The sequence below is a fragment of the Pteropus vampyrus genome, unplaced genomic scaffold (assembly GCF_000151845.1).
Source record: "Pteropus vampyrus isolate Shadow unplaced genomic scaffold, Pvam_2.0 Scaffold484, whole genome shotgun sequence".
NCBI lineage: Eukaryota > Metazoa > Chordata > Mammalia > Chiroptera > Pteropodidae > Pteropus > Pteropus vampyrus.
The window spans coordinates 364,631-375,367 of record NW_011889265.1 but is presented as its reverse complement, the minus strand read 5'-3'; the positions used below and the strand labels follow the sequence as shown (position 1 = coordinate 375,367).

At 58.5% G+C, this 10,737-nt stretch overlaps 1 protein-coding gene across 1 annotated transcript in view; it reads left to right on the top strand.

The window, feature by feature from the left end:
* H6PD (hexose-6-phosphate dehydrogenase/glucose 1-dehydrogenase) overlaps positions 1 to 6,968 on the top strand; it is a 27,860-nt gene extending 20,892 nt beyond the window's left edge. Inside the window, exon 6 of the mRNA XM_011382617.2 lies at positions 1 to 6,968. Coding sequence (XP_011380919.1) covers positions 1 to 1,320 — 1,320 coding nt within the window. The 3' untranslated portion in view covers positions 1,321 to 6,968.
* The last annotated feature ends 3,769 nt before the right edge of the window (positions 6,969 to 10,737 follow it).

Below are 10,737 nucleotides of genomic sequence, written 5' to 3'. Positions count from 1 at the left end.
TTCATCCTGATGTCTGGCAAAGCCTTGGATGAGAGAGTGGGCTATGTTCGGATCTTGTTCAAGAACCGGGCGTTTTGTGCCCAGAGCGAGAAGGACTGGGTCACGGCCCAGAGCCCGTGCCTGCCTCAGCAGATCATCTTCTACATCGGCCACGGCGAGCTGGGCACCCCTGCCGTGCTGGTCAGCCGGAGCCTGTTCAAGCCCACCCTGCCCTCCAGGAGCTGGAAGGAGGTGGAGGGCCGGCCAGGGCTCCGCCTCTTCGGCCGCCCTCTGTCCGATTACTATGCCTACAGCCCCGTGAGGGAGCGGGACGCCTACTCCATCCTCATATCGCACATCTTCCACGGCCGGAAGGACTCCTTCGTCACCACGGAGAACCTGCTGGCCTCCTGGGTCTTCTGGACCCCCTTGCTGGACAGCCTGGCCCGTGAGGTCCCCCGCCTCTACCCCGGAGGAGCTGAGAATGGACACCTGTTGGACTTTGAGTTCGCAGGCGGCCAGCTGGCCTTCTGCCAGCAGCAGGTGGAGCAGCTGGTGCTGGGGCCAGGTTCGGCTCCGATGCCCAGTGACTTCCAGGTTCTCAGGGCCACGTACCGAGAGAGCCCGCTGGTCACGGCCTGGCCCGAGGAGCTGATCGCCAAGTTGGCCAGCGACATCGAGGCCACAGCGGTGCAGGCGGTGCGGCGCTTCGGCCAGTTCCACCTGGCCCTCTCGGGTGGCTCGAGCCCCATAGTCCTGTTCCAGCAGCTGGCCACGGGGCACTACGGCTTCCCCTGGGCCCACACGCACCTGTGGCTGGTGGACGAGCGCTGCGTCCCGCTCTGGGATCCCGAGTCCAACTTCCAGGGCCTGCAGACTCACTTGCTGCAGCACGTCCGGGTCCCCTACTACAACGTCCACCCCATGCCCGTGCACCTGCACCAGCGGCTCTGCGCCGAGCAGGACCGGGGCGCCCAGGCCTACGCTGAGCAGATCTCAGCCCTGGTGACCAACAGCAGCTTCGACCTGGTGCTGCTGGGAATGGGCCCCGACGGGCACACGGCCTCCCTCTTCCCGCAGTCACCCGCGGGCCTGGACGGCGAGCAGCTGGTGGTGCTGACCGAGAGCCCCTCCAAGCCGTACCATCGCATGAGCCTCAGCCTGCCCCTCATCAACCGCGCCAGGAAGGTGGTGGTCCTGGTCATGGGCAGGTTGAAGCGTGACATCACCATGCTGGTGAGCCGCGTAGGCCACGAGCCCAAGAAGTGGCCCATCTCGGGAGTCCTGCCCGGTTCTGGCCAGCTGGTTTGGTACATGGACTATGAGGCGTTTCTGGGCTGACGGTGCCTCTGTCCTCTGCTCGCTCCAGTGCTGGCCCCCACCTGTCCTCGCCCCTCCCCTCTCGGTCCTGCCACCTGCCCGGCTGCCCTGGCTCTCTGCAATCTGATGCTCGGTCAGGCCCCTGGAGAGGCCCCGTCCCACTCCCTTTGACAGTCCCCGTCCAGTTGTGGTGGGCAGACGCAGAAACAGGGAAGAAATGGAGTCTCTGCTCGTGGACGCTTCACATCCAAGTCAGCAGAGAGACATCCACCTAAAGAAAAGACCCACGGCAGTTACACATTCATATCAACCAGCACAAAACAAGGCAGCGTGAAAGCCCCCAACCTGAGAAAGAGGAATGAAATGGCGTGAGTGAATCAGGGGAGAGATCCTGGAGGCGGTGGTCCTCGAACCGGTTCCCGTGGAGAAGAGCAGGGCGGTGGAGAGAAGGGAGCACCGGCATCCGCGCAGGTGCAGGGCCCGTGTGAAGCAGGGCACTGGGGGCTGTCCAGGTGCTCGGGCCTCTGGAGCCCCCGCTTCCTGTCTCTGTCCTTTTCCTGAGCCTCTGATGTCAGCCTGCTGACCTGTCCTCTGCATGGCCGCCTCCACCTGGTCTGTGCCTCTGGTTCTGTGCCTAGGTCCCTCCTGTGGAGGGGTCTTCCCATTCCCTCTCTGTTCTCGGCTGTCCCTCAGAGACAGTAACACAGCGGCGAATACGAGGATGTTACAGGTATGGTTCCAGACATCTTGCGACTGCTGTTTGGAGTGGATGACCTCGGCGTAGGGAGGCACTGGTTCCCAGCCCCTCAGCGAGGACCCCTTCCCCCCACTTCGCCAGCCAGCCCCTCCGTGAGACACTGGGCATACTCAGACTTTTCCAGCGATTCCCCGTTTCAGGGGATCCCTTATATTTCAGGGGACTTCCCGGTGGGTGTTTCCACTCTCAGTATCCCCTCTTGTTTTGCCGGGAGAGATCCAGTCAAATCTTTCTCTGATGGTGACAACTTATTTGGGGGAAACAGTATGACGTCGCGCGATCTAGACCACCCGGATGCTCTGATCTGACCAGACCAAAGCCAGGCCTCCTTGGTGGTGGTGGGGGGGGGTGCTCAGCTCACAGGCAGCAGGGGCTGCGCAGGACCTCCTTGGGGGCTCGGCAGATTCACAGCACCCGGGGGCGGGGGGCAGACTGTGACCCGGCTGCCTGTCTCATGCTACCTCTTGGCAGCACCCAGCCTGCCGGCTTCCTGTCTACTGGTCCCTCCTGCCACCTCTCCCTTCACCACTAATTCACTGCTGAAGACTTGGGGTGACAAATCAGTAGCTTCTCCTTAAGAATAGACTGGGTGTTCTGCTCTTGAGAAGCGTGAGCCAGCACTACCTATTTTTCTGAAACCCCCAAGGTCGGGGTGTAGGGGTTGGTGCTCTGAAATGCTTTTAAAAAAATCAAAAATCTCAGGACAGATTTTTTTATTTCAATTTGCCACATAGCCATGCCCACCAGCTATGACTGTAAAGGGATAACGTGGACTTTTCTGCGTGACTGTGACTTCGTATGGGGCAGATACATTCTGTCAGGCAGATACAACGTGTCAGCGCCACACACAAGGCTTTCCTGACGAGGCGCTTCTCGAAATCTCTGTCTCTGCTCTCGCTCGTTCACACTTTCTTCAAGGCTATGGATCTAAAGGAAGTCTTTGCTTTCATTTGAAATGGCTGCCCGAGCCAGGGGCTCTCCATGTGAAAAGGCACTCTTGTGACAATTCTGCTTCCGCCAGCCTCCGACGACCCAGTCCAGACAGGACATCTCTCTTTATGCGGAGGGGGGGCCAACCCTGGCTTCCCTTTCTGGGGGTCCGCGTTTTAACTTGCTCTAGAGATGCTGGCGGCTGGTGCTCGTGAGTGGACACAGGTGGCTGCGGTTCGGATGCCACTTCTGGCCACGTGGGGGCGCTCTCGCACCATCCTGCGGGCTTGCGGGCTGACTGCCTTGGGGCCCCACGGTGCTGCATTTGCATTTTGTATCCGCCTCCCTGGGGCCTTGGCCTGAGCACCCCTCCAGCTGTTCTCTGGGAACTTCTTCCTCTGTGGTTGCAACATCAGATCGAGAGGGACCTCCACATGCCCGAGCCTCGTTCCAGGACAAGGGGTAAGCTGGCTCCTGATGTCACTATTTCTGAATAATAGTGAGTCACTGCGGGCCTAAGCCTGGAATGTCCTGTTCTTAGAGGAGTGCCTCGCATCAAAACGCACCCCTTCCCTGTGGAGAGCGTGCACATGGGGGTAGGGTGCGGGCAAATAAAAATACCAAAGGCTTCCTTTCCAGAATCAAGTGCTGTCTTAAAGCCACACCGGAAAGTCCAGTGGGAGACGGCGTCCACAGTCCTGCTTCCGCCCACGCCCCTTCCCCTTTCCCCCCTGCCCTGTGCCAGGAAGGAGAGATTCTCAGAGGCCGGCCACCGAGGCTGGTGGTTTCCAAGTGTTCTGGACCGTGATCCACAGCAAGGAACACACTGCATCACGAGACATGCAGAGACCTGTCTCGGGCACAAGTGTCATAAGGAATGTCTCCCCTGAGAACATGGGGTACCCTCTAGTTTCTATTTTTCATTTTCAAAAAAAACGTTGCTTTTAATCTGCGGAATCGAGTTGATACATAGTTTTTTAAAAATGCTGCTGTGATCCAGCTTTACCCCGTTCCATAAGCCAAGGACCCCGAGTCTGGAGAGGGAGCACGGGTGCCCGGCTCCCACAGGGACACTGGTGAGCACGTTGGGACTGGAACCCCGGCTTCCCAGTCCTGCAGCCCTGCACTCGCCCGCTCTCCCAGCACAGGGAGCCTGCCCAGGCCCATCCCGGGGTGGGATGCTCGGCGAGGCCTCCTCCATCACGGTGGGAGGGAGGGCAGCGGGTGCTGAAGAAGCTCTGATCAGAAGCCTGAGCTGTAGGAACAGTTTTGACGTCGGGGTTGATAAGTGCCAGGCTGGACACTGCACGGTTTACACGAGGTGGCCTTGATTCTCAGCAATGCTGCGAGGCAGGTGGAGGGACCCTCTCTTACTGATGATTTTAAAACAAGTTGTCCACTGACCACAGACCAGGCGTGGAACCCGGGTCTTCAGGAGTCCAGAGGGGTGTCCCCAGCCCCCCCCCTGCGGTGCCACCTCCTTCCCAGGAGCCCCTGGGTGCTCAGTGCAGCGGGGGTTCCTCTCAGTCCTGTAAAAGGTAGGAGGGCCCCTCCTTCGGGAGGCTTTGTCAACTTAGCATTTCCAGAGCAAGCGTTATTACCATCAGTTGTCGGGAAGGACTGGGGGACTTTCCAGGCTGTTGTAAGCTAGATTCCGTTTTGATCTGGAAGCATGTTTTCTGCTAACCACAAGTTAAAACAGTCTCGTCTCGTCGATCCCCCTGCTCCCGGCTCCTCTGCAGAGAGTGCTCTCTTCCCACCCTGGGGTCCCCAGTTAGCTGTGTAACCAGAGCTTTCTGCCAGTGGACTGATCCTTCAGAGCACTCCCTCGAGGGTCGTCATTCCAGAAAGCACGGGCTGGGAGCTCCCTCCTGCTTCGCCTCGCTTCCTCCTTTCCCAGGAAGAGGGCCCAGGAAGAGAGCCGGGGACAATGGGACAGAGAAAGGGAGGAGCTTCCGTAAAATCTTAAGGGGCGGTTTTCTACAACTTAGTTTTCATAAAAAAAAATTTTTTTTTTTTTCAACAAAAATTCATGCAGCCTCACAGAAGCAGCCTCTGCCTCAGCCTTGCCCGGCTCATTTTCATCTCAAGCAGACAGGGCCTTGCAGACCTCAGCTCGCCAGCACAGAAGCTGCTTGGCAGTGGTCAGTGTCAGAAAATGAACGAGTCACGGCCAAGGCCGGAGGCGACATGGCGAGGTGGGCATGGTGGCAGGCCAACGCAATGGGCACCCGCCCGCCCCGCAAAGGACAGACTGCAGAGGGGGCGGGGGCTTTGAGAGGGCTGCTGCCTCCCAATGTCACCAGGCCACGTGGCCCACGAGGGCCGCCGGCCTGGCTGTGTGAAGGGCGGGTGAGCCACAGTGCTCTCCTGCCCACGACCCCCTGCAGCTGCTCTGCTGGGCGCCGCAGACCTCGGGCCGCAGCCAGGCGGGTGGCACCAGAGGTGCTGCTGGCTTTGTTCAGGTGACGTTTCCATGAGGAACAGGGCACTTCTCCAACCTAATCAGCATTTGGCCGCCGATGAGAGCCTGAGAGCCAGGACGGCACTGGCGTAAGAGCAGCTCTGTCGGCCCGCCCGGCTCTCAAGGTCTCAGCCTGGTCGCTGGAGCTGAGTGCGAGTTCATCCTCACTGTCCTGCGGGCCGGCGAGTGCCGCCCAGGTGCCGTCTGTGCCGTCTGCCGCCCATCTTCGTCGCTTGCTGGGAGAGTGGGAGTCGCGGGGGTGCGTGTTGTTTTCCTTGCTGTGTCTACCTATGGAGTCCCCACGTGAAGTGCAGAGCCCGCTTCCTGCCTGTTCTAGATTAGAGCCCGCGTCCCATGTCGATCAGCCTCCCCACACAGCACACAGCACGTCTTCACCGGAGGAGCCGGGAGGGGGCGTGGGGGGCGATGTGATGTCGGCAGGTGACCCGGGAAGATGTGCAGATGTCTTCCGGAAACACCCAGGGACCCTTCTCCAGAGGCGCCCGGCCTCGCCTCTGTCGGCAGTTGGAGCTGGGGCGGGAGCGAGGGTTCCTGCTCTCTAAGCTGAGCAAGGTCCCTACTCGCTGATGCTGTGGGCAGCACAAGAATAAACAGCAGGGACCGGAGGAGGCATTTCTGAAATGCGTGAGCTGCGGGGGCGGGGCGGTGATCCCCTCGATGAAGCCTCCTTTCCGGGCTCTTTGGGGAGCGCATCTGTTCGCGGGATGGCGTTTGTTTGAAACCCTTGCCTTGCTCTGGTGCCTTAAAGGAAGTCTCTGCATCTTCTCCACCGTTTTTCACCTGCTGAAAGCTTTACGGAGTAGATTTGAATGGGTGGTAGTTAGCCTTGAAAGTGGAGGTATAAACAAAACCACATAAATTTGTCGGTGTGGGTCCTTAGGGGCAAAAGGATAGATCATGAGACGTTGTGGGGCGCATTAGAGGAAGGGGCCCTGGACTAGCTGGTACCCATGGGCCCAGTCTGCGTCTACTTTGCCATGCAGCCTGGTCCGTCCACTCCTCCCGGTTCCACACTGGAGCTGCGGGGTGAGAGCAGATACCAGCAGGGCCTCCGCTGGCCCGAGGGCTGTCACGGCCTGTGCCTTGTCTCCAGCTGGGAAGGCCCAGTAGGTTCCGTGCCTAGAGGCTGTTGCTGCAGGACACTTAAATGGGGCTGTCAGGGTGTGCTTCCATTACCTCGCGTCCCCGTGTCCTCTGTCCCGTGCTTGGACGCTCGGCGCTGGCCATCCGTCGGGAGAAGAGAGATGGAGAAACTCTCTTCTCAGGGGACCGTCCGTTCCCTTGAGTGACACGGAGACGGAGAGCGTGAAAACCCCCTCTGCCCAGCAGCAAGAATGTGCCATGCGTTTCTGCAGAGAGAGAAACTGCCCCTGGTTTTTATGGAAATACTGAGCACTTAAAGACGCCTCAGACAATGAGACGCATTCAGAGTTTCTAAAGTGACTGTTTGTATGGCGAATGTAACTTTTTTTAAACAATAAAATCGTTTTGCCAAGATCGGCACTTTCATTCTCTCTCTGGGAGAGGGAGTGTGGTGGGCTGGGGCTGCGGACGGCGTCATCCTGCTGTGTGTTCTCGGGGGAGGGGACGGTAGAGCGAGTCCCGGGAAGTACCCACTGCGGGTACAGCTCGTCCGGGCGAACCGGCTGCATGCCATCACGTGAGGGTCCACGGGCCTCCTGGGAGAGACAGCGGTGGGCACGATGACCCACCTCATAGATCCCCAACAGCCTGAGAACAGGTGTCCCCCGAACTTCCTGGCAGCCCCGGGCATGGGGGAGGATGTCGCCGGAAGGGCGTGCCCTGCGGCGTCTGAGAGGGAGATACCTTGGGGAGTGTCCGACAGCAGCGGTGCCAGGGGCCGCGGTCAGTCGTCCTATGGCCTGTGCCTGCTGCTCACCTGCAGCCTGTGCGGGGCAGTCAAGCAGAATCGCAGAGCCACTGGGGGTCCAGGAGCCAGAGCACCATGCATATGCAGTAGAGGTGGGATCCCCAGGGACCAAGAAGCACAGGTGACAGACACACGGCCAGGCCCATGGGCACTGTGGAGGCTGCGGTCCCCGTCCTTGATTGTGCCTTGGCCTGGGAAGCACACGGAAGCATCCCTCATAAGAGAGGTAGCCTGGGGCTGGGGTGAATCGGTGTTGGCTTATCTGTGGCGATGGCCAATGGCCGTGCTGTCCTCGTAGAAACGTAGCTGGGGGGCCCACCGCCTCCCAAGACTGGACACTGTGAGGACCAGCTGATGACCGTACAGGCTGTGGCAGAGGGTCACTGGTACCTGTTCCTCCTTTGGGGAGCCTCCCTGTACTTTTTTTTTTTGGGGGGTTTTCTTGTTCGTTTGGGCCTTCCGTTCCCCCCGGTTGCGTTGTTTGTTTTGGGGGGCCTGTGGCCCAAGTCGGTCAGAGCAGAGTGAATCCAAGGCTATGGGCTGAAGCGACTCCATTTCTCTGGTCTCCAACCCGAGGGCCTGTCAACTGGGAGCCACCAGCAGCCATTTCAGCGCCACCGGGAGCCTGAAACGAGGCCACATGCAGAGAACAAAGCCCAAGGAGGCGCGGGCTGGAGCCTGGGGCCATCGCCAGGCCCAGGTTCTGCCTGCCGACGGCTCACGTACAGGCGCTGGAACTGGTTAAAACTGAGCTCAGGAGGCGTTGGAGCTAGGGGCGGGGTTCCGTGTTTCCGAAGCCCCGCAGAAGCCCCGCACTGACCGCGTCAGAAGGGCGGATGTCTCGGCTGGGGCCAGGGTGTCACGAGTCTCGTGTGGTGACACCAGCGTCGGTCCGGCACCGCACAGCTTCATTTGCACCATTTTCCTGATTGATCAGAGTTTCGCAAAGCGGGGACAGATACAAAGGGAGGAGGGGAGTCCTTGGCGGGCCAGCTTGGGGACTGCCGGCCTGAATGTCTTCTCCGGTGTCTGCCACCAGGTCTGCAGGGGGAGGGCTCGCCTTCCCCAGCTGCCAGCAGAAGGGGACAGGAGGGGACAGGGTGGCTGCGTGCCGCTGGATGCCCTCCGTTCTCCCCGACGCCCCTCGCCTGCACGGCCGGGGACCGAGACGCAGAGACGCCTCGTGCCTTACTCAGGTTTGCGTTTCTGGGACTGAGCTCAGTGCCCTGCAGAAAACGTGTGAGAGAATGAGGGGCAATGCCGACGGCGAGGCACGCGCCGTCCGCTGCGGGGAACGTCTGGCGACATCGGCCACAGGTCGCCTGGACACCTGCCGCGCCCCCTCCTGAAGGAGGCTCTGAACAGGGCCATCAACTTGGCAACACAGGGGGGCCACCCCAGCAGGGACCGGGGTGTGGGTGGAGTGGGGGTGAGTCCCAAAGAGCGGCTCTGGAGGGTCTGCTAGCTGCATCCGAGGTGGCCGCACAGGGCCCCAGTCTCAGTCCGTGGGCGAGGAGGAGACAATGGCAGCCTGGAGGGCGAGGCTTCCGCAGGTGCGGTCAGCTGAGCTTCTCCGAGCCGGGGCGGATGGGACAGGCTGGACGGCTGGAGGACCAGGCGGCCGTGGAGACTGGCGTCCGTCATCGTCTCTGGAGGAGACTGCATGTCCTGCGTGCGCAGCGGGCCAGGCAGCAGGGACTGGCCCAGCCACGTCAGGGGCCAGCACTCTGGTCACTAGAGGGATGGGGTGGCGGGGCCTGACAGAGGAAGGCAAAAACTGACCCCCACGCCCGGCTACTCTCCCACTCGCTGTGGGTGGAGAGCAAGGCCAGGTCAGTGCCGCCTGCAGGACGCTAGCAGGCGTGGGCAGCTGGAGGGCAGGGCCGTGAGACCCTCTCTGCCTCGCCTGCTGCTCTGCCATTTACACAGCCCCTTCCTCTTTCCCGTCCCAAGCCCCAGCTTGCAGAAACCATCATCATGTTTTTCATCTGAAGAAGCATCATTAGAAATAAAAATCATAAAGCTCATGCTACCAGTTAGGCACCCGCTGCTGCGCCATAAGCTCTTAAAAATTATTTTATTGAGGTATAATTGACACACGTTGTTTTCAGGGATACAACATAATGATTAGATATTGGCATATACTATGAGACGGTCACCACAATAGGTCTAGTTACCATAGGTCTAGTTATGAATAAGCATATCTAAGATTTACTCTTAGCAACTAACAAATATGCGATACAGAATGACTAACTAGTCACCCGTATATTAATAATGCTGTATATTACATCTCTGTGACTTACTTGTTTTATAACCGGAACTTTGTACCTTTTAACCCTCCATGCCGGTCCCCTCCGGCGACCACCGATCTGTTCTCTGCATCTATGAGCTTGGTTTTTGTGGTTTAGTGATCCACGTGTAAGTCGGATCATACAGTCTAACTTCCTCCACGTAGCACAATGCCCTCGAGGTCCAGCGTGTTGTCGCCAACGGCAGGGTTTTCTTTTTAATGGCTGAACAGCCTTCTATCGGAGATAGGCACACACGAGTGCTCCCCCTTATCTGCGGTTTTGCTTCCTGTGGTTTCGGTTATGCGTGGCCAACCTTGGTCTGAAAATATTAAATGGAAAATTCCGGAAATAAACGATTCATACGTTTTACATGGCGTGCCGTTCGGAGGAACGTGATGACATCCCCCGCTGGCCTGCTCCCTCCCTCCGGGGGCGCGAGTCATCCTTTCGTCCACGCTGTGCCATGTCCACACTGTGGACACTGCTGTCCCCTCAATCACAGCGCTTGTGTTCAAGTCGCCCTTATTTTGCTTAATAACCAAAGCTCAAGGTAGCGATGGTGGCAGTCGGATACGCCAAAGAGAAGCCGTAGGATGCTTCTGTGAGGTGAAACGCCGTGTACAGTACGTATGGAAGAAACATAGTATACACACGTTTCGGTGCTGTCCGTGTTTCAGGCATCCACTGGAGGTCTTCGGATGAGGGGGGAGTCCTAGATCATCTCTTCTTTGTCCATTCATCTGTCGAGGGAGACCTAGGTTGCTTCCGTATCTTGGCTGTTGGTAAATAATGCCGCATCGAACATGAGGGTGCATATGTCTTTTTGAATTAGTATTTTCATTTTCTTCAGATAAATACCCAGACGTGGAGTGGCTGGATCGTACGATAGTTCTATTTTTAATTTTTTCGAGGACCCTCCACACTGTTTTCCATAGTGGCTGCACCAATTCACATGCCCACCAACAGGGCACGAATGTTCCCTTCTCCCCACATCCTCAGCAACACTTGTGACTTCTCGTCTTGGTAATAACTATCCTAATAGATGTGAGGTGATATCTCGCCGTGGTTTTAATTTGTGTTTTCC